This window comes from Carassius gibelio, chromosome A1, assembly GCF_023724105.1.
Source record: "Carassius gibelio isolate Cgi1373 ecotype wild population from Czech Republic chromosome A1, carGib1.2-hapl.c, whole genome shotgun sequence".
Lineage (NCBI taxonomy): Eukaryota > Metazoa > Chordata > Actinopteri > Cypriniformes > Cyprinidae > Carassius > Carassius gibelio.
In genome coordinates this window covers 32,576,402-32,604,354 of record NC_068371.1, presented here as the reverse complement: position 1 = coordinate 32,604,354, position 27,953 = coordinate 32,576,402, and the positions used below count along the sequence as shown (strand labels likewise).

The following is a 27,953-nucleotide window of genomic DNA, read 5'->3' as shown; positions in this document are numbered from 1 at the left end:
CTTCTTTATAAAGATGTGACATGGACCAAAACAGCAAGTGCTTTGCTGAAGCAGGCAGGGGGACTTGGTCTAGACAAACACTTGTTTTTAATGAAATTAGAGGAAATAAGCCTGTCAGAGCTTCCACCGTTTTATAAGTTTATGCTGCAGACATGGAGAACTGTTTTTAAAGTGAAACGAGACATAGATGAGCAAGAACATTGGACTCCAGAGGAACCGTTGTTTTTTAATCCGTTGATCCAGACCCGATTGCTCTCCTCCGTGACTGTGCGGAGACGCTTAATGAGGAATGACGTCTACAAACTTGGACATCTTCTTAATGAGAGGGGCTGGAAACCTACTGAAGAACTCCAAGAGTTGACGGGGTTAAGGTCCTTGCGTCTTGTTTTTAAACTGAAAGAAGAGATCTCCAATGCGCTACCAAGTGGCTGCAGGTCTTGGATTGCACGGAGACAAACACTGGACATGAGAAATAACCCAGACTTCCCAGACATCAAGATCTCACCTATCAGAAATGAGGAAGATGGTGAAATTGCGGACTCTATTTTATCCTTCACGACCCCCCAGCTTGATCTTTTTAAAGATGCGTCTAAGAAAGCTTTATATTGCACTTCAGTGAAAATGACACACCAAGAATCACTAAAAGGAATAAAAGCATCTAAATGGCCTGAACTGCTACAGCCAGACTTCCTGGTGCGGGACAGGTGGAGGACGCTGTACAAACCCCCGGTGGAGAAGAGAACGGCAGACCTCCAGTGGAAGATCATCCACCGGACCATCGCTACGGACCAGCATGTGGCGCACCTCAATCCAGCAGTGGGGGGGGGGGGGGGGGGGGGTCGGTTCTGTGGGATTGAGGAAAACCTGGAGCTTTTGTTTTTAAAGTGTAACAGATTACAAGGTCTTTTTAATTTGCTTCAGACTTGTTTTAGAAGATCCAATGAGGATTTTTCTGAAGTAGTTTTTATTGGGGGTCTGAAATACAGTTTTTTTAATGAGAAGGAAAATGGTTTTACTAAATTATTTGATAGGAACTGCCAAACTGGCAATCTGGAAAACCAGAAAAAAACAAAGGTTTGCAACTCTCTACAATAAACCCTGAGATGATGTTTAGGCATCTGGTGCAAGGAAGGCTGAAACTTGAATTTGCATATTACAAACTTACCAATAATTTGGTGTGTTTTTGCGATGTTTGGTGTTTTAATGAGGTGCTATGTACAGTTCAGGATGATCAGCTTGTTGTGAATTTTTAGGAAAAATTTAATTGTATTTTTATTTTTTTATTTAATTTCTTTTCTATTTTGTTTGTTTTTTTCAGTAATGTGATGTAAGGTGAAATGGAAAAATAAAGTGCTTTAAACCTCTTTCTCTCTCTCTTTCTCTCTCTCTCTCTCCATCTCTCACATGTGTGTGTGATCTGTTGAATTCATCTCACACTATCCTCAGATTAACTCTAAGTGCGGTGCGTTGTCATTGAGACTGATCTATGATGAGTTCAGACCTGAGCAGACATTTCACTTGTCACATTTGCATATGACATACTTCTGGAATTCATGATTCATTGACAGCTAATTTTAAATATTAAATGGAACGATAAAATAACATTATTAACCGGTTAATGGCCATTTCAAATTTTAGATTCTGTTCGGAACTATAAAATTTGATTTCGTTTCTGGTTCTGTTCCTGTCAAAATTTCATTCGTTTACGGTTTTCGTTTTCATTCCTTGAACAGTTTCAGAGCCCTGCTGTAAATGATCTCTTATATGTTCTTAATACCTCAGTATCTGCACACACACACACACACACACACACACACTGTGATCAGTTGACTGTAAATGATCTCTTATATGTTCTTAATACCTCAGTATCTGCACACACACACACACACACACACTGTGATCAGTTGACTGTAAATGATCTCTTCTATGTTCTTAATACCTCAGTATCTGCAGACACACACACACACACACACACTGTGATCAGTTGACTGTAAATGATCTCTTCTATGTTCTTAATACCTCAGTATCTGCAGACACACACACACACACACACACACACACACACACACACACACACACACTGTGATCAGTTGACTGTAAATGATCTCTTCTATGTTCTTAATACCTCAGTATCTGCAGACACACACACACACACACACACACACACACACACTGTGATCAGTTGACTGTAAATGATCTCTTCTATGTTCTTAATACCTCAGTATCTGCACACACACACACACACACACACACACACACACACACACTGTGATCAGTTGACTGTAAATGATCTCTTCTATGTTCTTAATACCTCAGTATCTGCAGACACACACACACACACACACACACACACTGTGATCAGTTGACTGTAAATGATCTCTTCTATGTTCTTAATACCTCAGTATCTGCAGACACACACACACACACACACACACACACTGTGATCAGTTGACTGTAAATGATCTCTTCTATGTTCTTAATACCTCAGTATCTGCAGCTGACAGTTTGGACTCTTCAGTCCATCAGAAATAAACTTTACACCAGAGTCCTGCAGGTCATTGTTCCTCAGATCCAGCTCTCTCAGGACACAGTTTGAGGATTGTAGAGCTGAAGACAATCTCTCACAACACTGAGCAGTGAGATTACAGCCAGCAAGACTGAAAGAGACAAGAACACACACACACAGTCAGATCATCTACAGACACACACACACACACAGACAGATCATCCACACACACACACACACACACACACACACACACACACACACAGAGACACACACACAGATCATCTACACACACACACACACACACACACACACACACACACACACACACACACACATTGTGATCAGTTGACTGTAAATGATCTCTTCTATGTTCTTAATACCTCAGTATCTGCAGACACACACACACACACACACACACACACTGTGATCAGTTGACTGTAAATGATCTCTTATATGTTCTTAATACCTCAGTATCTGCAGACACACACACACACACACACACACACACACACACACACACACACACACATGATCACTTCTATGTTCTTAATACCTCAGTATCTGCACACACACACACACACACACTTCTATGTTCTTAATACCTCAGTATCTGCAGCTGACAGTTTGGACTCTTCCGTCCATCAGAAATAAACTTTACACCAGAGTCCTGCAGGTCATTGTTCCTCAGATCCAGCTCTCTCAGGACACAGTTTGAGGATTGTAGAGCTGAAGACAATCTCTCACAACACTGAGCAGTGAGATTACAGCCAGCAAGACTGAAAGAGACAAGAACACACACCAACAGTCAGATCATCTACAGACACACACACACACACACACACACACACAGATCATCTACACACACACACACACACACACACACACACACACACACAGAGACACACACACAGATCATCTACACACACACACACACACACACACTGTGATCAGTTGACTGTAAATGATCTCTTATATGTTCTTAATACCTCAGTATCTGCAGACACACACACACACACACACACATACACACTAGGGATGTGCAACAGTGATCGAGTACTCGACAGCGATGATCGATCACGTAAACGATGATCGAAATTATTTGTAATTTTTGTTATTGGGTATGGCAGCACGTTGGGCGGGGCCCTGATCTCTGATTGGTTAGCTTCCCACTTGATGCCTCAAAAGACGTAAGAAGACAGATAATCATGGCCTCAAAGTCACATGGTGATGGTTTCCCTTTGAGAAGAACGATAAAAATACAGTGTATACAACAACAAATACAATGCGCTATCATCTAAAATGTGTAGATAAAATATCTGGCGATAACAGAGCGGCAACTCAGACGAGCGTTGAATCACTTGCCATAAGACCTAAATGCAACGCAGGCAGAACCGAGAAGACGACAAAGCTGTTCGCTGAAATGGTGGTGAAAGATTTGCTGCCCATTAGTTTCAGGGACAGAGAAGTTTTACTTGTCCAGTGGTGCCTGGCTGTTCCTGCAACATCTGTTCCAGCGGAGCGAATTTATTCCACTAACGTTAAATGTGAACAGACTGCGCACGCGGCTCTCATCTGAGCACGTAGACCGCCTTCTCTTTTTGAATAGACATTTGTATGTTTCACCGGTCGTGGTAAATATTTAGGCTATTTGGTCTCTGTTTTATACCTTATAATAGTTGTTTGGTTAAACTTGGTGAACTTTTTTTCTTTATCTTTTAAAAACTACGTTTCACCGCTGGATCAAAATATCCTGCTAAAGTTATACTGGAAGACAATGTTTTGTTAAAAAAAAAATGCAGTTGAATAAAGTAGCAAAAAAAAGAAAAAGTATCTTTGTGTGTTAATTTTTAAATCACAGACAAATATAAATGGTCTTTATAAAATAAAATGCACTGGATATATTTGTAGCCTAATTACATTAAACATATTCGTAGAGATGACGAAATCAAAATTATTTGTTTGTCATAGTTTGTATCTATATTTTAAATCTTATTCAATTATTTAGCAATAATCAGTGATTTCCATGCTGTTAAATAATATTTTGGTTGATCAGAATGTGCAAATTTAACACAAAATATTAATTAAATATTATAATACATAAAAAATAACGATAGTGACACTAATGTGAATTTATTGTACTTTCATGTTTGTAAAGCGCAATCCGAGTTAAACTTTCGGTCAAGTTCACATCTGCATCGGCGAATTTTTTCCAGATAAAAGTTGCAAGAGCTAGTCTAAGTCTGATTAATTAACATGAACAATTATGCTGAAATCGATGCCTATCAGCGATTCGTTTCATGCTCATATAAGCAATGCCCGATAATGATATTGCTCTTAAATGTTTTATTTTTCTATTAGTATTGTTATTATTTTATTATTGATGTTATAATAATGGAGCTTTTTTCCATCATATTTGAGGGCATTATAATTCAATTCAAATTACACCTATTACACTTAATAACATAGAAAATATAGCACAAATCTGCCATACATTTATAATGAGAACTTTATAGGAATCTATAGTAAAATCTGTCCTTGCCCATCTTTCAGCGCGCTGTCATGAAAACGCATCAAAGGGAGCTTGCGCGCTCTCTCTCTCTCTCTCTCTCTCTCGCTCTCTCTCGCTCGCTCGCTCTCTCTCGCTCTCTCTCTCTCGCTCGCTCTCTCTCGCTCGCTCTCTCTCTCTCTCTCGGTCTCTCTCTCTCTCGCTCTCTCTCTCTCGCTCTCTCTCTCTCTCTCTCTCTCTCTCTCTCGCTCTCGCTCTCTTGCTCGCTCTCTCTCTCTCTCTCTCTCTCTCTCTCTCTCTCGCTCTCTCACGCATAACTTATCATCCTATTGTGCTGATACAAGTTGTAATGTTACGTCTGTAATAATAATATGTTATCTGATTTATCATAGGATGTGTCATAGAATTAGCTTCCGTTTATTGGTACACTCTTCACCTCAGGCAGATATTTCTTGCTCCTTTATTAATAACATTGCTTGATCATAATCATAATCTAACCTGTCCTAATCATGTGTTCATGTTTTCATAGACAGATTTTCATATCAGATTTTTATTTTTTCATTTTCATAACAATCTTCAGATTTTTTCATTATATACATTATGAACATGCCCCCCCCCCATTTAGCCCCACCCCCAGTTAATCGATTAATCGTTTTTGAAATCGATGATCGAAATGAGAAATTTCCCAAAATGCCCATCCCTAATACACACACACACACACACACACACACTGTGATCAGTTGACTGTAAATGATCTCTTATATGTTCTTAATACCCACACACACACACACACACACACACATGATCTCTTCTATGTTCTTAATACCTCAGTATCTGCAGACACACACACACACACACACACACACTTCTATGTTCTTAATACCTCAGTATCTGCAGCTGACAGTTTGGACTCTTCAGTCCATCAGAAATAAACTCTACACCAGAGTCCTGCAGGTCATTGTTCCTCAGATCCAGCTCTCTCAGGACACAGTTTGAGGATTGTAGAGCTGAAGACAATCTCTCACAACACTGAGCAGTGAGATTACAGCCAGCAAGACTGAAAGAGACAAGAACACACACACACAGTCAGATCATCTACAGACACACACACACACACACACTTCTATGTTCTTAATACCTCAGTATCTGCACACACACACACACACACACACACACACACACACACACACACACTTCTATGTTCTTAATACCTCAGTATCTGCACACACACACACACACACACACACACACACACACACACACACACACACACACACTTCTATGTTCTTAATACCTCAGTATCTGCACACACACACACACACACACACACACACACACACACACTTCTATGTTCTTAATACCTCAGTATCTGCACACACACACACACACACACTTCTATGTTCTTAATACCTCAGTATCTGCAGCTGACAGTTTGGACTCTTCAGTCCATCAGAAATAAACTTTACACCAGAGTCCTGCAGGTCATTGTTCCTCAGATCCAGCTCTCTCAGGACACAGTTTGAGGATTGTAGAGCTGAAGACACAATTTCACAATGCTGTTCTGAGAGACCACTGCCAGAAAATCTAGAAGAGATTAAATATAATTAATACTATTATTATTATTATTAAAGGATTAAATCCTTCCTGCTGTATTGTTAATTTGATCATTATTTGTAGTTTCTCTTTATTAGCTGGATTTGTGTTTATTATAGTCTTCAGATCCTGATCTGATATATAGACCCTCTTTTATTTCTGTGTTTGGACACTAATGTTGTGAATCAGAGCTTGTTCTGTAGTCCTTCACAGAAATGCGTCACATCTGAGTTTGTAAAAGTCATTTTCACAAAAGACTGACATGTAAATGGATATTTAACACAGATCTCATTAAATGACAAACTCTAAGCTTGTTTTGTGTGAATAATTCATGTCCGTGTGTGAGCTGCTGAAATGTACGTTTTAATCTTTTATTTGTGACATTAATGTGGTCACAATGCTGACAGAGTAAATATGTGTTAGAAAACTAGACCTATATCACTCACAGTGTTGTGGGTAACGCGTTAGAGTACTCTAATTACTTTTTCCCTGAAATGTGTAACTTAACGCGTTAGTTTCGTGCGTAAGTAATCAGTAACTTCGTTATTTTTTTTTTAAAGTAATCCGTTATTTTAAAGAAAGGAAAATCCCGACTGCAGCCTGCTTTTTGTCAGACAATAGTCCTAGGTCTACTGTGCCACCTGCGGATGTATCAGCGGAGCCGGAGCTCTGTGATCGTAAAGTCAATGGCTGTGATGCGTCTGTATGGAGCCAGAAGAGTCTCAATAAAGATAAATGCACACACTACATTCACATATGCACACACAGGATTCATAGATGCACACACATGATTCATAAATACACACACAAGATGCACAAATGCGCACAAAATTCACAAATGCACACACAAAATTTAAAAAGCACAGAAGATTCACAAATGCATACAAAATTCAGAAATGCACACAAAAATCAGAAATACACACACAATTCAGAAATGCAAACAACATTTACAAATGCACTCAAGATTCACAAATGCACAGGACAAGATTCAGAAATGTATTTCTGATGCACACACACATATATCTTGATTCACAAACTGCTTGCGGTCTGTGAACTTCACTGCATTTGTGTGTGAATTTTGAGACTCCCCTGACTTGGCTCGACACACAAATGCTTTTTTTTAAACAGGGAATGATCAGCAACCAATCAGATGTCTCCCTTCTTTTAGCCAATCACAAGAATGCACCCCACGTGGGGGATTGTTTACTTATAAGCCAATCACATGAACGTGTTCACACAGCAATTGTATTAAATTGTATGAAAATACAGATGTTTAGATTACAATTCAGGTTTATTTTTTATTATTTTTTTACTAAATATAAATTTAAAAATGTCTCAATACATATAGCCCAGTGACTGCAGAACAAAAGTTAACCATGGATTCATAAATTTGCAATAGGCAATTATTTCATTTTATTGAAATATTTGAATGAAAGTAAAAAAAAAAAAAATGTTTAAACCTTTTTGAATATTTAAATATATCTAAATATTCTTTTGGATGCAATATAGAAGTCACTTTAATTATAATATTCAGTCCCTACATGAAGAGAGAGTCAGTGGTCCGCTGCGAGAGGAAAGTGGCTCTCTGGCTGCGAAAAGTGGGTCTCCGGCTGTCGTTCGCTTAGGAAAGTGAGTTGATCGCTGCGTGAGGAAAGTGAATCGTTCGCTCAACTTCGCTGCTTGAGGAAAGTGAATCGTTCGCTGAGGAAAGTGAGTCGCTCGCTGGGTGAGGAAAGTGAGTCGTTCGCTGCGTGACTCGTGAGGAACGTGAATCGTTCGCTGAGGAAAGTGAGTCGTTCGCTGCGTGACTCATGAGGATAGTGAGTCGTTCGCTGCGCAAAGTGGGTCGCTGGCTGCGCAAAGTGAGTCGCCGGCTGTGTGAGGTAAGTGAGTCGTTCGCTGCGTGAGGAAAGTGAGTCGTTCGCTGATTGGCTTATAAGTAAACAATCCCCCACGTGGGGTGCATTCTTGTGATTGGCTAAAACAAGGGAGATATCTGATTGGTTGCAGATCATTCCCTGTTTAAAAAAAGGCATTTGTGTGTCGAGCCAAGTCAAGGGAGTCTCAAAATTCACACACAAATGCAGTGAAGTTCACAGACCGCAAGCAGTTTGTGAATCAAGATATATGTGTGTGTGCATCAGAAATACATTTCTGAATCTTGTCCTGTGCATTTGTGAATCTTGAGTGCATTTGTAAATGTTGTTTGCATTTCTAAATTGTGTGTGTATTTCTGAATTTTGTGTGCATTTCTGAATTTTGTATGCATTTGTGAATCTTCTGTGCTTTTTAAATTTTGTGTGTGCATTTGTGAATTTTGTGTGCATTTGTGTATCCTGTGTGTGTATTTATGAATTATGTGTGTGCATGTATGAATCCTATGTGTGCATATGTGACTGTAGTGTGTGCATTTATCTTTATTGAGACTCTTCTGGCTCCATACGTCTGTGCCCTGCGCCTGACCCTGTGTGTGTGGGGGGTTTTTTTTTTCGAACTCCCGGCAAGATAGCAGAGAGGACAGCGTTTGGTTTATGGAAGTACGCACATTATTTTCAATTTGTCAACGAAAAAGAAAAGAACATAATGGTAAAATGCACACTGCGTTGGTGAAAAGCTTCCGTTGACCGCCAAAAATTCTACCTCAAATTTAACTTTTTAATCACTACTTAGTAAATGTAAGAGGACTGTGTTAAAGCGAATTTAGGCTTGTGACTGTGAGTGACACTTTAATAATAATTAGTTCGGCTATTAAGCGATTTGTCATTTGCCTGTGTGGCAGTGAAGGATTTAATTCGGTTTGTTATCATTTTTGTTTGACAGGCAGCTGTTAATTTCTGTTAGATCATTGGCTGGCTGGTTGTTCATCATTTCTAAATGGATTTAAATCTGCAATCCTGTTTAAGGTTGTGTTTACAAGTAAGCATAATTGTACTTTGATAACTGCATTATTTAAAGTTAAAGAAAAATCAGGAGTTTTCTTGTGGTGCTCATAATATAGCCAGGCTACCCGGGCTGGGTAGGTGCAAATTTTGATCAATAATATGTTCTGTGATAATAAATAAATAAAACGCCATGTGGAATAGCCTATTGCTGACTGTCTTTCCTGTTATTGTTATTCTGCAGTGTTAATTTAGTCGGATGACTGACGTTATTCATTGTCGGGGTCACGACTTCTAGGTGCATTTAAAGGGGCCGGGGGCTGTGTCTGTCATGTGTGAGGCGCTGCAAACGGCTTTTAATTTTTGGTAACGCATGAGTACTCTAACGCGTTACTTTTATGAATAGGTAACGCTGTATCATAACTGATTACTTTTAATTGACGGTAACGTTGTAACCTAACTAACTACTTTCCAAAGTAACTATACCCAACACTGATCACTCATAATATTACCATTCACACTCATCCACCTTTTCTATGGTGTGATTTATTTTATGTCATAATGCAGAGCTCTTTAAATGTATAATAATGTAAAATAGTGTCTAGTGCTGTACAGTAAAGAGTAAGCAGACGTCAAGCTCTGTCTTCACTGTAATAGTTCACTGTAACAGCAGTCAAACAGCTGCAACATTCAGCATTTATGATCAATAATTACTGCAGATTAAATGTTATTATAGTTATTAATATTAGCAGTAGTTGATATCATGATTGTGTCTTGATTTAGAGTGAAATGTGTGAATGTCAGCTTTACTGATCAATGTGTGGAGCGTCTCTTTGCTGCAGCTGCTGCTGATTTAATGAACCAGTTTCTCATGTGACGGGGTTGTTTTTACCTTTTACTCTAATATCTACTGGATTAAAAACACATGTTGGGACTCCTTTAAGATTCTGGCCTGTTATTCAGGAGAAAATCTCTCATTCAGGAACATTTATTTTAAAGGAGTTATTAAATATGATCCTTTAGTTGATGATGAAACACTCACAGAGCTTTTCTGCACTTGATCACAGCTGGTATCAGTCTTCTTCTCCCCTCAGCTGGTGTGTTGTATTTCATGAGGTTCAGTTCATCCAGTGTCTCCTCTGACATCTGAAGCATGTAGGAGATTGTTGAGCAGTGAGCAGCAGAGAGTTTCTCTGAGTGTTTGTCTGATTTCACAAACTCCTGAATCTCTCTGAACAGAGTCTGATCTTTCACTTCCAGCAGACAGAGGAACAGATTGATCGACTGATCAGCTGAGAGAGGATGACCTCTCTTGACCATCAGTAGATCATCATCATCATCATCTTCATCTTTGATCCTCTCTTTAATGTACTGTGTGGTTCTGCTGATGGTCTCTGAGCTGTTCTCTGTGTGTGTCAGTAGATCCTGTAAGAGTCTCTGATTGGACTCCAGTGAGACGCCCAGCAGGAACCGCAGGAACAGATCCAGACGTCCATTCTTACTCTTGAGAGATTTATCTACTGCTGAAGTTAATAGATCATACAGAGAGACTTTATCAGAGTCACTTTCAGAGTCTTCATCAGAGTCAGAGTCATCTCCGTAAGATCTGAATTCATCCAGTGTTTTCTTGTTCTCTTCATCAGAGTCAGAGTCATCTCTGTAAGATCTGAATTCATCCAGTGTTTTCTTGTTCTCTTCATCAGAGTCAGAGTCATCTCCGTAAGATCTGAATTCATCCAGTGTTTTCTTGTTCTCTTCATCAGAGTCAGAGTCATCTCCGTAAGATCTGAATTCATCCAGTGTTTTCTTGTTCTCTTCATCAGAGTCAGAGTCATCTCCGTAAGATCTGAATTCATCCAGTGTTTTCTTGTTCTCTTCATCAGAGTCAGAGTCATCTCTGTAAGATCTGAATTCATGCAGTGTTTTCTGGTTCTTTGTTAAACAGCAGTAAAGCAGATAGAAAGCAGCGAGAAACTCCTGAACGCTCAGATGAATGAAGCTGTAGACTTTCCTCTGATGAATCACAGATTCCTGCTTAAAGATCTCAGTGCAAATCCCAGAATACACCGAGGCGTCAGTGACGTCTATGCTGCTCTCAATCAGGTCCTCCTCATAGAACATCACATTGCCCTTCATCAGCTGTTTGAAAGCCACTTCAGCAAGTTTCACAATCACTTCTCTGTTGGACGGCAGGAGTTTCTCTGGATCTCTCTCTTCATACTTCTGCTTCCTCATGTTGATCTGAATCAGCAGGAAGTGGATGTACATTTCAGTCAGAGTTTGAGGGATTTCTGCACTCAGATCTTCTTCCAGGAGCTTCTGAAGCACAGTGGATGAGATCCAGCAGAAGACGGGGATGTGGCACATGATGTGGAGGCTTCTTGCTCTTCTGATGTGTGAGATGATTCTGCTGGCTTGATGCTCATCACTGATTCTCTTCCTGAAATATTCCTCCTTCTGAGGCTCAGTGAATCCCTGAATTTCTGTCAGACGGTGGATGTATTTGGAGGGGATCTGATTGGCTGCTGCTGGTCTGGAGGTGATCCAGATGAGAGCAGAGGGAAGCAGCTCTCCTTTCATCAGCTTTGACATCAACACAGCCACTGATGAAGTCTCAGTCACATCACAAACTTTCTGAGCGTCTGAAAACATCAGTGTGATTCTGCTTTCATCCAGACCATCAAAGATGAACACAACTTTACACTCCTCATAAATCTGTGAGTCCAGATCTTGAAGTTCAGGATGAAAGTCCAGCAGAAGTCTGTGAAGACTGTACTGATGATCTCTGATCAAGTTCAGCTCTCGAAATGGAAGCACAAACATGAAATCTACATCCTGATTGGCTTTTCCCTCGGCCCAGTCCAGAATGAACTTCTGCACAGAGACGGTTTTTCCGATTCCAGCGATGCCTTTAGTAAGAACAGTCTTGATCTGCTCTTTCTCCTCACATCCTGCTTCAGCGGAGGCTTTAAAGATGTCATTGCAGTAGATTGGAGTGTCTTGTGAGTGTTGTGTTCTGGCTGTTTTCTCCATCTGTAAAACCTCATGTTCTTCATTCACTCCTTCTCTCTCTCCCTCTATGATGTAGAGCTGTGTGTAGATGCTGTTCAGGAGGCTTTCATTCTCCTGGAGTTTCAGTCCCTCAAATAATCTCTCATACTTGTTCTTCATGCTGGTTTTGTGCTGCTCTTTGACTCTCTGTAGTTCATCATTCACTGCTTGAGGAGGATCCTGGGCTCGTATCTGATCGTCTCTATACACACGGCTGGAACAACAGAGAACAGGTTTTTACAAATAGCTTTATATAAAAACTCAAAGCTAAATCTGTTTGACAGTGAGCTTCTTTTATCTGGACGTTGAGATCAAATTTGCATTTTCCAGCACTGAACTTTTGTCCACAGATTTGAGGTGAAATCAGGAATAAAATCATCTCTCATCTAAAACTCATCTCTCTGTCAGGACTCAGAGCGAGCATTTTACTCTCATCTGCAGCAAACACTAGATGTGTGTGAACAGTGAAGTGTGCACTAGACATAAATCATATTTACAATTTAAATCAACCCCCCCCCCCAAAAAAAAAAATCAATATTCGGACGACAAAGAAATTTTGGAACAGATGACAAATAAAACATTATTATTATTTTTTTATGCTAGCCTATGATGCACCTAAACCATCCATGGGTTCTCTATTCACACTGCTGAGGGGGAAAAAAACAGATTGAATAAAATATAAATAATGGATTTAAGCTATAAACAAAATTTAATGTAAGTCATTACAGATGGCAGTCTAGTGTTGTTCATATACTTTATGCCTTACATCTTGACTCTAGGATCAAAGTTAATTTTAAAAAACTGTAATTTGTTCTCTGAAAATAAACTTAAAACATCTCAAATAAATGAAATAATAAGAAAATCTAAGTTAAGTGTTTTAAGGGCTTCAAATTGAACATCTCATGGCTCAATGTCTTATGGACTATTCTCCATTGCAGTCACATGCTCCTGGGATGACCAGCTCCTGTACTTTGGTCTTCTTGATCTTTGGCCTTGACTAAACCAGCTGGACACACTTCTAAAATCTTCCAGACTTGACTTCTCTCCACTGGTCCTGATCAGATCTTCACTGTGTCTGAATGAAGTGATGCTCTAGTGTCTGAACAGATAAACACTCCCCTAAACAGCTTATACTACAGCTTCAGCTATTACAATAGTTCAGTTTTTTATGTAATAGCAAAGTGATTATGTTTCGTTTAGTTTTTTTATTAAGGTAATTTAGAAAAATATACATTTTAGTTTAAATATATACGTTTTTTTATTTATTTTTTAAGTAAGACCAAGCTGCCAGCAGCAGAGAGTGAACCTATGTTTGATCAAAGCCTTCTGAAATCATAGATCTATAGATATAAAACAGTTCAAGCATAGAACAGTGTTTAAACGTTAGACCCAGATACATCTGCACTATATAGTTTGTGTGGAGACGCTTCAGTACATGGAGAGCGTTATCACTTGCATATTATCAGTGGATATGCCAGTCATTTTTGCTCATACAAGTAATACATAATTCGTAACTGCAAAGGGTCTACTTTTATTTGAATGCACTAACAATATCAACAAAACGTTGTGCTTTCTGTCATATCATCTTTATCAGGAGTACAAAAAGGAACCAACACTCAGTGAAAACATGCCTCACAGACATGGTAAATAGGGCTGGGCGATATGGCCAAAATTTCATATCCCGATATAGCTCATTTGATATCCCGATAACGATATACATAACCATATAGCAATTTTTCTGTTAATTCAGTTTATGAATAGTCTATATAAAATTGCAATGTGAAAACACAGTTAGAAATGATAAACAAAACAAATAAAGGTAGTATGGACTAAATATTTATTTTATTTAGAACCTTTTTTTCAAGCAAGACTGTTGGTAATGTTAGCTATGGCTATATGGTGTGCCACGGGTAAAAGACTGTTGCAGCGTCTGTGTCTGGAGTTTGTTTTGAGCGCTTACGTCACCACTCGACGCTGCTTTTGCAGTTTTTGCTCGTTGAGTCTCTCTGTATTCTTTTTCGTGGTTCTTGCGCAGGTGATAAAATAAATTAGTAGTGTTGGAGTCCGTTGTTGGCACTGGGAGCCGGCAAACTTTACAAACAACTGAACCGCGTCTACTACGTCTTCCTCCATGTTTGTTTATGTATTGCAGCGTGCATGGGCATGCCGTGGCGTAAGGAGCATCTTGACGTAAAATTCTGCCATAAACGTCTTATCGTGGCATAAACGATAGAGCCTTATATAAAACGATAGACATTTTCTATCGTCCAGACGATATATTTCGTCGTATCGCCCAGCCCTAATGGTAAATATATGTATAGAGAGCTTTAAATGACTACTTAACGAAATAAAACAAAACAAAAACTTTTTTCATTATAATCATAATCCGTGAAGATGCATTTCTCTGTAATGGCGCGTCTGTGAGATGATGAGACAGGCTTCATCCTTGTGACACAGACTCAGAAAACACTAGTTTTACCACAAAAATATAAAAGTAAGGAGAAGTCTAAAACAGACGGGAGGCTTTTTCCCCTCGAACGGCTGGTCGCACCGGTGCGACCTCTGATTTATTTTTAGTCGTACCATTGAGAAATTAGGTTGCACTTTAGAGCAAAGCGATATATTGGGAATGGGATATTTCTTATTTCAGTAATAATAGGATATTTTTAGGAAAGTTGTCATTAAGAACACACCTTAGCAATAAATAAATGAAAGTCATTTAACCAGAACACAGTGGGATCTGCATTTGCTATAATCAGTCCCTGTAACATTCAACGTTATTGAATCACTTTTTGTGCAGTATGAGTAAAGGGGGATCCTTTAGATAATAGTATAATACGTATATTTTTATAAAAAGACCATATATAGTTTTAGTCCCTACTTTAAAAGTTTCACAGTTTTAAGTTTGCAATTACAACATACAATGTCATAACATTTTGATCTGAACAAAAGAATTGCATCTACTTAATATCAATGAAAAATAATGTACTTGCAGGATTCCTAAAGAAAACAAAACGATTTCCACTTGGATTTCACGGACTCTACCATCTGCTGCACCCCGAGCGATCCTCTTCACACAAGACGCAGCTATCAGTTGAACCGAGACAGTCCCGCGGTGGATGTCACCATAAAAGCCCAAATGCAACACACTTCAGCTTTGTACACCGAAACGTGAACAAGGACAATTCTTGCATAATCCATTGCTAGCAGCAAAATACATTAAAGCTAACATTAGTGTCATGCTCTAATGCTAGTATTTCCTGTCATTCAGGATTTGTTCAGAGATGAAGTCGGGAAATAAACTCAAAACTAAAAAACAGACATGAATATATATTCAGTTTTTGAAAATTGATACAGTATCGCCAAAAAAAATATCATGATACTCACATAAATAGATTTTTTCTTACACTCCTAGAGGTCACTGCTCCATCACTGAGGTCAGGAGGATCAGGCAGTGATCTGTCACTCTTCAGAGACACACAGCTGGGTTCTGGAGATGATATTCTTTGTCTGATCATCCTGGAGATACAGAAGTAATTAGTCCTTAAGTAAGTTGCGTCTTCATTTATCATGAGTCAATCTAGGGCTGGGCGATATGGCTTAAAAAAAAAATCTCCGATTTTTTCACACCAAACCCGATTTTCGATTTTAATCGATTTTTCTTTTTTTCTATTTAAAAACAAACTATAACCGACAAAGAAATTGCTCAAAACAAATGTACTCTTTATTTTGTTCTGATTTTCGCTTATGCAGTTTAATCTAAATGTCCCCTTTGTGTGACTTAAGGCGGTCGCACACCGGACGAGACGCGCCGCGTCGCGTCGCGCCACATGTAGGACAACTCGAGGTATCGCACACTGGACGCGCACATTCTATATGCGTGAGCTCAATTTCGCAGTAAGATGGTAGAGTTTTAACTTCATCTATTATTTTAATTTTAAATATATGATTTTAATTGATAAAAGCTGAGTTTTTAACGTTAATTAATGAAAAGAAGCTGTGTTATTATAATAAGTCTGTTATTGTTTTGTTGTATCTGTTGTCTAGGCAACTGTGCTGCTGAAAACGTAACCAAACACTTTGTAATGTTTTATTTGAATGAAACAAGTGAGCTGTACTTTAATTTCAGTTTCAGTTTATAACATCTGGGTTTTTTTAATATAAAACTATGCGGATGGCGCTCTGTGGCGCGGCAGAAATTTGAACAGCGTTCTGAGTCGTAGCTGGGCGCCGCGGACAGACGCCGAATGGCGCCGCCGGTGTGTGTACTCACATAGAGAATAATGTGTTTCGAATTTTAAAGACGTGGCGCGACGCGGCGCTGCGCTTCTCGTCCGGTGTGCGACCCCCTTTACAGTGACACAATGCACCTTCAAAATAAATTAAAATATAAATAAAAAATAAAATTGTGTGTCCCTCTTTGATAAAACACTTTTGGTTAAATAAATGCAACAAAAATGACAAAATTAGATCTATTACAAAAATACATACTTGTCACAGTGGTATTCATAAAGTGCAAACAAAACGCTGTTAACTGTCATGTTGTCTGTGTGCGGCTGTAAGGAAAGCGGGGGGAGGGCGAGCCCACTCTGAACTACGGAAGCCCTAATGGGCCTTTCACAGAGGACGCGCTGGTAATCGTCACAGAGCGCAGCTGCAAAAGTTGAACTATTTTGAACTTTGACCGCGGCGTGCGCGCAAGCACGCAAATGATGCGCACCGCTGCGCTTGTGCTTTGGTCAACGCAGCAACAAATCGTCCTTGCGCGGCGCAAGCCATTGAGATGAATGGGTTTTATAGCGCAGCGGTGCGCATACCGCGTCCTGTGTGTAAAGCGGAGAGCCGGTGGTGGAAGTTGAAGAGAAAACCGATTTTTATCAAAAACAAATAGCCCTTAACGTCAAATTCGAGTTAATCGATAAAATCGATTTATCGCCCAGCCCTAAGTCAATCTGTCATCTCTAATACTGGATAGTGCCTCACCTGAGGTCAGAGGTCACTGCTCCATCACTGAGGTCAGGAGGATCAGGCAGTGATCTGTCACTCTTCAGAGACACACAGCTGGGTTCTGGAGATGATATTCTTTGTCTGATCATCCTGGAGATACAGAAGTAATTAGTCCTTAAGTAAGTTGCGTCTTCATTTATCATGAGTCAATCTGTCATCTCTAATACTGGATAGTGCCTCACCTGAGGTCAGAGGTCACCGCTCCATCACTGAGGTCAGGAGGATCAGGCAGTGATCTGTCACTCTTCAGAGAAACACAGCTGGGTTCTGGAGAGTCCATCATCTGGAGAGATACAGAAATGATTAGTTCATCTCTCGGATCTTCGGGTCAGAGTCGTTTGTCCTTTTGTCACATGACCTGACCGCATTATTGAACACAGAAATTAGTTAATTAGTGATTGTTTAATTAATGTAATTAATGAAATGCATTTCTGGTCTCAAACTGTAGTTTTTCATTTCTTACAATTTATAAATTTGTGAATTTCTGTCAAGATTATTATTTTCCATAACACTGAATGTGGAGTGAAGGGGTTGCTTCGAACTTTATCAGAATTACGGAGAAAAATCACACTGATAAAGCAAATAAGATACCTACACATAATAACAACATAAAGTTAATAATATACTAATATAATGTGTTTGTTGTAAGATACTGATCCAAGAGCGGTCACGTGAAGAACGAACGACTCAAACCGAAGACTTTTAAACGAGAGTTTAACGAATCAATTCTGTTTCCGGTACAAACTGCATTATAGCCTATGGGGCTCTCACGAGATGAACGAATCCACTCGAACCTTCAATCAGTTATGTTTCTGTTTCTGCATAGCTTCAGTTTATAGGGATATATAGTGACAAAAAAACAGACCTCAAAACCTGAAGCAGTGAATGAATAATTTCTGTTTGTCATAATTTGGCCTTGCTTGCATTATAGTTGCTTTTCTTATTCGAAATATAATCAATTTCACATAGTGTCATAAGTAGATGTGTTTGTGAATTTGGCTATTAACAGGTAAGAGTTTAATTATATTCTGTTGAAATGAACAAAACGACTCGAAAACCTGAGACTCGAAACAGGTGAACTACTTCCAGTCCAGAACCTATATGCTGCTGTTTGACTGAACGAATCACTTTAATGTGACTCGACTGATTCTTCACGAGTCACATTAAAGATTCATTCAAAATAAACCAATCATTCAAGAACGACCGATCACTAGCGCACAGTAAATTAAGATGAAACAAACTCATGAATTTATGATTTCTGTTTTCACTCTGTGCTTAACCCTGGCTTTATATTATAATTTAAAACATGCTGATCTAATTCATGTATTTTAATAAATGCTGCATAAACGAATTTCAGGGCCATGTGTAGTTAATTACACAGAAACATCTGCAACCTTTTCACTAGAAAGATAGTTTTACAGGGTTATAAAAATAACTTGAGAATAACCACCAGGGAACGTTCTGTAGGAGTTATTTTTAGGTCATTTAAGATAATAATAAACCTTAAACATTCTGGCAAAGTTATTTTATAGTTACAAAAAATAATAACCTAAAAAGAATGTTCTCCTAACATTAGTACTTGGTTCTCAAACAAATATATAACAGGAACCAAAAACTAACATTAGGGGAACGTTCTGTGTTTGCTGGGCATATGGTAAAATAAAAAGACTAATATAAAAAACATGAAAGAATATTGTCTATAATAATCTGAAATGTTTTAATATGACATTAGTTTATGTTATGTGTTATTTATTGTGTATGTTCAAGTTTGACACATTGTCATGTCAACAACATTATAGATATTAATATCCCCTCAGCAGTCTTACATCGGCTTTGTTTTGACATTATTCAGATTAAGTTTGAAGCAAATCGAGTGAAAATAAGATGCTGAATTAAAGGCATTTTGAAAATGAAACACTTCCTGCTGCCAGTTCGTACAACACCCCATCACTCTCCTTCTTGGTCAAATAGCCCTTGATGCCTTCAGTGTGACTCTACAATCTTCATAGTCATGAAAATAAAGAAAACTCTTTGAATGAGAAGGTGTGTCCAAACTTTTGGTCTTTACTGTAAAATATATATTTTACAGTTTTTTTATATATACACACACACACACTTTTGCACATCCTGTCATACCAGTGACTGGGTGTTACTGCAATAGACTTTGCAGCATTAAGGTTAACGATTAATCGATTATTTGATCATTAATATAAACGACGATCAATCATGGAAATGATTGAAAATTGACATCCCTACACAGAAGTATAGAAAATTCTACATTGATTAAATTTTTTTTGCAAAAAACGACACTGATATCGGATCAGAATTACTGTCTCTTCTCATAGTGACAGCCAATCACATTAGTTTTCTGGTATTGCATGCACTTGATTGGCTTGCATCTGCGCTTGGGTATTTGCATAAGACGTTCTGACTGGAGGACGGCTGCATTGGCGCTTAAAAAGTCTTCAACTTCTATTTAGAATTAATTTCTAGAATTTATTTCACCATGCTTGACGTCACTTCATTTAAAAGTAAACGAGAGGCATTGACACCCCATGTGATGGGGCGTTATATGTCGGGTTACCGCTGCACAAATCTTTCAACAACGAGAAATGTAGTTCCAGCACGGCCTTACAGCCAGGACAGCAGAATGGTCAGGATGACCTGAAACACATAACCAACTGAAATCAATTTGAAAGTATTTAGTCTTGCCTGAGTGATGCTGAAACAACCAGGTTTAGTTTTTCACCCAGGAGAAACTGCTTCCATGAAGAATGATCTCTTGATCCTGGATCCTTGCTGCCATCCACGCAGAGATGATTTGGAGGATATGTGGTTGTGTCTAAAGGGTAATGAATCAATGTTACAAGAATACTGATAGCAGCACTATTGATCCTGTAACTTATGTAAATGTTTTCAGTACCGAACAAGTCAGGAACCAAATTAGTACCAGTTCTTGAAACCCATCTCTACTTGTAATAGTTGTCTTGTTGCTGCTGCCCAGACTGTCTCTTCCCCTGATTATAAATATATGTGTTCATTTTAAAGCAATAAATAATACATTTAAATTACTAGGTGGTAACAAATATATTTCCTTATAAGGAACTCACTGAATCATGGACTCAACTGGTGGTTGTCAGGCCCTAAGAAAGTGAACAATTTGTTTACTTTTTGTGGAACGAAAGTATCAGATCAATTTGAGAATTAAACTAGCATTAAAAAGCATGCATGTGAAAAACACCATCAACACCAATAATGAACAGATGACAGAATTTACAAGCCTGCCACTTGAGGGAGAAAAGGGGAAATTATTAATCCCACATAACGTTACACTGAACATGATTTCGGCAGCCTCGGTCTACTTAACGTTAAACTTTATATTTAACGTTATATCGGTTTATATTCAAGTTCACAGCATGGATAGCATGAGCATCATCAAGCTCGAGCAGCAGGTATTCAAACAAACTAATTAACGTTACTACGGTTAAAAATTTAATTATTAGAAAGTTAATACTGTATAGTTTATAGTGATAAATTTCAAATAATTTAAAACAGGTAAGGTTATATTCGATTTTAACAGTTACCGTTACCTTAGACCACCTCTGAGACTGATTTTGAGCTAATTAACCAAACAGAGCATTTATTTATTAAATTGAAAGAGAAAACCTACAAAAATACAAAACACTACTCCTCTTTGATGGCATTTAACGTTATATCAGTTAAAATCTATGAATAAAAGTAGATTTATAGGACTTACCTTTCCTCCGTGTCCGTCTGCTGGAAGTTGACCGTTACAAAATGACGGGCACGCGCACGTCGCGCACTTCACTCAGAAAGTGACGTGCGCTGCTAGTTTAAGGTTTAAATGTTAATTTGTCCCGTACTCTCTTTCATTAACAAACATTATCACCAAGTAAATTGTTTATTTTATTGTTCTTAAACTGATGGCATATATATATATACCCAGCAAACACAGAACGTTGTGAGGACGTTGCCAGTTAGTCGTCATTTGGTCAGCGCGACATTACTTTATGGCAACGTTGTGAGGACGTCGTGGTAAAGTTCCATTTTTTTAAATCTTGGCTAACTTCCCAGAAACGTCTTGGGCACGTACTCAAAAGACGTCACTAGTTAGTCCCATTGGGAACGTTGTAGCGACGTGGTCAGCTGGTCTTCAGATAACTTTTAATATTATTGCACTAGATGTATTATTATTATTAAGATACCATTTGAACAGCATATTCTTTGGGAAATATACAAAAAAATTAATCAAGCATGTTAAAATAATATATATATATATATATATATATATATATATATATATATATATATATATATGCCATCAGTTTAAGAACAATAAAATAAACAATTTACTTGGTGATAATGTTTGTTAATGAAAGAGAGTACGGGACAAATTAACATTTAAACCTTAAACTAGCAGCGCACGTCACTTTCTGAGTGAAGTGCGCGACGTGCGCGTGCCCGTCATTTTGTAACGGTCAACTTCCAGCAGACGGACACGGAGGAAAGGTAAGTCCTATAAATCTACTTTTATTCATAGATTTTAACTGATATAACGTTAAATGCCATCAAAGAGGAGTAGTGTTTTGTATTTTTGTAGGTTTTCTCTTTCAATTTAATAAATAAATGCTCTGTTTGGTTAATTAGCTCAAAATCAGTCTCAGAGGTGGTCTAAGGTAACGGTAACTGTTAAAATCGAATATAACCTTACCTGTTTTAAATTATTTGAAATTTATCACTATAAACTATACAGTATTAACTTTCTAATAATTAAATTTTTAACCGTAGTAACGTTAATTAGTTTGTTTGAATACCTGCTGCTCGAGCTTGATGATGCTCATGCTATCCATGCTGTGAACTTGAATATAAACCGATATAACGTTAAATATAAAGTTTAACGTTAAGTAGACCGAGGCTGCCGAAATCATGTTCAGTGTAACGTTATGTGGGATTAATAATTTCCCCTTTTCTCCCTCAAGTGGCAGGCTTGTAAATTCTGTCATCTGTTCATTATTGGTGTTGATGGTGTTTTTCACATGCATGCTTTTTAATGCTAGTTTAATTCTCAAATTGATCTGATACTTTCGTTCCACAAAAAGTAAACAAATTGTTCACTTTCTTAGGGCCTGACAACCACCAGTTGAGTCCATGATTCAGTGAGTTCCTTATAAGGAAATATATTTGTTACCACCTAGTAATTTAAATGTATTATTTATTGCTTTAAAATGAACACATATATTTATAATCAGGGGAAGAGACAGTCTGGGCAGCAGCAACAAGACAACTATTACAAGTAGAGATGGGTTTCAAGAACTGGTACTAATTTGGTTCCTGACTTGTTCGGTACTGAAAACATTTACATAAGTTACAGGATCAATAGTGCTGCTATCAGTATTCTTGTAACATTGATTCATTACCCTTTAGACACAACCACATATCCTCCAAATCATCTCTGCGTGGATGGCAGCAAGGATCCAGGATCAAGAGATCATTCTTCATGGAAGCAGTTTCTCCTGGGTGAAAAACTAAACCTGGTTGTTTCAGCATCACTCAGGCAAGACTAAATACTTTCAAATTGATTTCAGTTGGTTATGTGTTTCAGGTCATCCTGACCATTCTGCTGTCCTGGCTGTAAGGCCGTGCTGGAACTACATTTCTCGTTGTTGAAAGATTTGTGCAGCGGTAACCCGACATATAACGCCCCATCACATGGGGTGTCAATGCCTCTCGTTTACTTTTAAATGAAGTGACGTCAAGCATGGTGAAATAAATTCTAGAAATTAATTCTAAATAGAAGTTGAAGACTTTTTAAGCGCCAATGCAGCCGTCCTCCAGTCAGAACGTCTTATGCAAATACCCAAGCGCAGATGCAAGCCAATCAAGTGCATGCAATACCAGAAAACTAATGTGATTGGCTGTCACTATGAGAAGAGACAGTAATTCTGATCCGATATCAGTGTCGTTTTTTGCAAAAAAAATTTAATCAATGTAGAATTTTCTATACTTCTGTGTAGGGATGTCAATTTTCAATCATTTCCATGATTGATCGTCGTTTATATTAATGATCAAATAATCGATTAATCGTTAACCTTAATGCTGCAAAGTCTATTGCAGTAACACCCAGTCACTGGTATGACAGGATGTGCAAAAGTGTGTGTGTGTGTATATATAAAAAAACTGTAAAATATATATTTTACAGTAAAGACCAAAAGTTTGGACACACCTTCTCATTCAAAGAGTTTTCTTTATTTTCATGACTATGAAGATTGTAGAGTCACACTGAAGGCATCAAGGGCTATTTGACCAAGAAGGAGAGTGATGGGGTGCTGCGCCAGATGACCTGGCCTCCACAGTCACCGGACCTGAACCCAATCCAGATGGTTTAGGGGTGAGCTGGACCGCAGACAGAAGGCAGAAGGGCCAACAAGTGCTAAGCATCTCTCTGGGAACTCCTTCAAGACTGTTGAAGACCATTTCAGGTGACTACCTCTTGAAGCTCATCAAGAGAATGCTAAGAGTGTGCAAAGCAGTAATCAAAGCAAAAGGTGGCTACTTTGAAGAACCTAGAATATTACATATTTTCAGTTGTTTCACACTTTTTTGTTATGTATATAATTCCATATATAATTCCACATGTGTTAATCCATAGTTTTGATGCCTTCAGTGTGAATCTACAATTTTCATAGTCATGAAAATAAAGAAAACTCTTTGAATGAGAAGGTATGTCCAAACCTTTGGTCTCAAACTGATATATATATATTCCGGTCTGTGTTGTGTATATCGGTCTGGCTGCGGTGCCATCTACAAACGCAGTTAAAGGCAAGGTGATGAGTAGACTGAAGTTGGGCTCAGGTGGTTGTGCTGCGGGATGTTTCCCATACATTTATTTATTTTTGGAGACTCGCCACAATTTTAAAACTGATAGATTTTCAAAAAGGCTTCGTTGAATAAACATGAGTAACGTTACGTACTGCACGTTTAATAATTCCTAACATTTATATGTTTAAATATCAAAACGAGGCACAGGTGTTTTTATATCGCTGTATTTCTGAAGGAAGACTTGCATGTTATATGCCTGAGAGAGCCGCGTGTGAGCGTACCAGCTCTGCTTTGTTTACAGCTGTTACTGGGAAAACCTCTATTTCTCGCACTTTATGTCTATGCTTTAAAACATCTCCTGCTGGCAAAGGATGAATTTGCATTTTCATCAAGTCCGCCTGATCTACACAGAAAACATATTTTGTTTGTTATCAAAAAATATCTACTCTAGAGGGACTTGGCTGTTGTTATTGATTCTATTTGGAGTCTACCGGTTAGGTTAGGTCTACAGAAGCGTTTGTTTATAAAAGTTTGTTTATGTTGTTGCCGTTGAAACCGTCTATATATATATATATATATATATATATATATATATATATGTGTGTGTGTGTGTGTATAATGTATGTGTGTGTAAAATACATTTCTTTTAAATTTATAGCACAGTAATGAAGGCAGCAACATGTGGTAGATGGGACAGAACAAGAATCTTTCATTGTGCTAATGTATTATAATACGAAAGGGAATGGCTCCTATACAGCGTGCATCGCGTAAACACAACCAGTGCGCAGAATGATGCACTTGAAGCAACACAGAGTCACAGCGTGTAGCATTACTCACAGAAATGTTCAAAGCACCAAAGGAAGAGATATTGTTGTGTATTATATGTGTGCAATATTTTGAGCCTTTTCTTTTAACAGTTTTAAATATCAGTTATTGTGCGCTCTTGAAGAGAGTTTCATTGTTTTGACTGTAGTAACTAGGGCTGGGATGATACGCTAATCTGCCAATTCAATACTATCCCGATACTTGTGTGCCGATTCAATATATATTTATAATTATTTATATATATATATATATATAATTTAGCATTGTGATTATAGTTATATAACTATTGCAATTCGTGACTTATCCAAATTGACTGTAAAATGATGTTTGTTTCTGTAGATTTGAGGGAAAGAGTAAAAACAAGGAGGTCTGGGAATGACTGAAGGGAACTGACAGCAGTGAGGGAAGGAAGTTATCACCAGAATGTAAGTTCTTTGAGAATGTGTGCATTATTACAAGTTGAGTTTTCATTTAAATGTGGCAATGTACACAGTGAGTCAAAAGTTTTAAATATATTTTAAAAGTTTAATTTATTTCTATAATGCACAGCTATATTTTCAGCATTAATTACTCCAGTCTTCAGTGTCACATGATCTTCAGAAATCATTCTAATATGATGATTTACTGCTCAATACATTTTTCTGATTATTATCAGTGTTGGAAACAGTTGTGCTGCCCAAACATTTTGTCTACACTACAGTTATATTTATTTTATTTGGGGGTGGTTGGCTAATAGCAAGAATGCATAAAATTGAAAACCAGTGGTAGAGAAGACTTTTGTAATTTTACAAAAGATTACCTTTTTTTTTCAATGTTTTGAACTTTGTGTTTTATAAAATAATAATGAAGAAAAAATTCAACTTTCCAGAAATGCTAAGTTTTCTTCCCCATCATTTCTAATATGGGGTGCGTTTCCCTAAAACCAACTTTGGTCACAAGTTCCTTCTTTACCAATAGAGTTCAGTGGAACTAACAACCGTAGTAAGCTAACTGCAGATGTGATTTACATCATGTATGTCATGAGCAGATGTACACTTTGATCTTAGCCGCAATAATGCGATTGGGTGCATGTAAATGCACTGATTTGTGATAATCAGCAATGTTTCCCGATCAGCAAATCAGTATATGAAAAAGATCATGTGACACTGCAGACTGGAGTAAAGTTACTGAAAAATTCAGCTTTGCCTCATAATTATTTCAATAAATATGTTTAAGTATATTCAAAAAAGAGTATGAAAACTGTTATTTCTTTCTTTCTGTTTTCTTTTTTTTTTTTTTACAATTACTTTAAAACATTTTTTTTATCAAATTAATCTAGCCTTGGTGAGCAGAAGAGACTTCTCTTGAAAACCATAAAGAAAAGATTCCAGATTTTTGACTGGTTGTGAACATACATGAGCAACATTAACAAGATGATCCTCCCTTTCAGCTCAGAGGATGTTGACAGCAGGCCCAGGATGAAGAAGAGGAGGAAGAACACATTTAACAATTTTCTCATAAGCTTGCCATGTGTTATAATAAAAACAATGAACATGACTACAATAATATGCTAAATGTTATTGAAAGATTCCAGTTTGCAAGAAGTCTGAGTGTCTGACTCTACACTAGAGGAACTCTTTTCTGAAGAAGATCAGGTGCTGAGAAGGAGCCTTGTTCTACAGCAAAACACTGCATCAAGCCTCCTGTCCTTCCCTCAGAAGAGCCTGTCTTCTGCTGCTGGGGTAAGAAACACACTCTTCCTCTTCTCTATCAGCTGTCCAGCACCTAACCCTGCCTCCTCAGCACTGTCTGAAAGAGTCTTCTCCACAGTCAGTAATCAGAGATCACAGATTCTTCTGAGAAAGTCGATATGCTCATTTTCTTAAAAAACTTTGTTTTTTCAGGTGGGACAAATAATACAGGAGAGATGCTAGAAATCTCTATATTGTTCATTTTTCATATCTTTACGCTTTATGAATGTTTTTCTTCTGAGAAGCTCAAAAATTATGGTTCTTTGGTAATTGTTATATTGTTTAGTTTTATCCTCTGATAGTGAGCACAGAGCCCTGATCATGACATGCAAGAAAAAGAAAGAAATCATGTCCATGATTTACTAATTCGTTCCCTCTATGTACTAAACGTGCACGATTACTTTTACATTTCATTGATTTGCTAAATCGTATGCACAATTTACTAATTCGTTCTCTTGATGTATAAAAAGTGTACACGTTTTAGCAAATCGAGGGAATGAAATAGAAAATCGTGCGCATGAATTAGCCTAATTTTTTTCCTGCATGTCGTGTAATTAAAGCACATCACCACCAGACATTTATACCAGGAGCCTCATATATGACGCTCACAGTTTTACTTTGTGCAGTATCTCGGTGCAGTATCTGCTGAATTGTTTCATATCTATTTATCATGTATTTTTTGTTGCACTAAATTATGTTGTATCAATAAGTTTACTGATAATTATTTTTAATTTTCACTAATAACGTCATTAACCATCTCCCCATCTTTAAGACAAAAATGTTCTATTGTTTATATTGTGTAATCTATGAATTGTTGTGTTTAGTTTTCTGTGCTCATAACTTAGTAACATTTTGCATGTTTAAAGAACAGGTGCGATGTTCAAAATGTTTTGGCTTCCTATTTGTACAAAGTAGTGCTGAATAAATATTGATTTGTGAATGAATGCAGTGTGTTTTTGTATATTTTATATTAGAATGTAATGTTTTTGTATTTGTTTGCATTGCATGTATGT

At 37.8% G+C, this 27,953-nt stretch overlaps 1 protein-coding gene and 2 long non-coding RNA genes across 30 annotated transcripts in view; 2 read left to right on the top strand and 1 right to left on the bottom strand.

The window, feature by feature from the left end:
- LOC128017649 (protein NLRC3) overlaps positions 1 to 27,953 on the bottom strand; it is a 228,406-nt gene that overhangs the window by 188,733 nt on the left and 11,720 nt on the right. For 18 of the 27 annotated variants that reach the window (XM_052604518.1, XM_052604596.1, XM_052604671.1 and 15 more), the window contains 8 exons: positions 17,728 to 17,828; positions 17,522 to 17,635; positions 15,926 to 16,057; positions 10,530 to 12,752; positions 6,426 to 6,599; positions 5,899 to 6,072; positions 3,112 to 3,285; positions 2,484 to 2,657 (listed from right to left, as the gene is read on the bottom strand). In XM_052604518.1, the coding sequence (XP_052460478.1) occupies positions 2,484 to 2,657; positions 3,112 to 3,285; positions 5,899 to 6,072; positions 6,426 to 6,599; positions 10,530 to 12,752; positions 15,926 to 16,057; positions 17,522 to 17,635; positions 17,728 to 17,828 (3,266 nt within the window). The remainder of the gene's footprint in view (positions 1 to 2,483; positions 2,658 to 3,111; positions 3,286 to 5,898; positions 6,073 to 6,425; positions 6,600 to 10,529; positions 12,753 to 15,925; positions 16,058 to 17,521; positions 17,636 to 17,727; positions 17,829 to 27,953) is intronic. The other 9 variants (XM_052604120.1, XM_052603958.1, XM_052604365.1 and 6 more) reach the window with 4 other exon arrangements.
- Positions 21,888 to 23,125, top strand: LOC127938616 (uncharacterized). Of its 2 annotated transcripts, XR_008148765.1 has the most exons (4): positions 21,888 to 22,075; positions 22,690 to 22,722; positions 22,816 to 22,909; positions 22,991 to 23,125. It is a non-coding gene; the product is annotated as an uncharacterized LOC127938616 (long non-coding RNA). The 2 variants fall into 2 exon arrangements; XR_008148761.1 differs by lacking the exon at positions 21,888 to 22,075 and having other exon boundaries at positions 22,082 to 22,722.
- LOC127938809 (uncharacterized) lies at positions 23,149 to 27,884 on the top strand. The gene is made up of 3 exons (XR_008148814.1): positions 23,149 to 24,045; positions 25,550 to 25,635; positions 26,640 to 27,884. It is a non-coding gene; the product is annotated as an uncharacterized LOC127938809 (long non-coding RNA).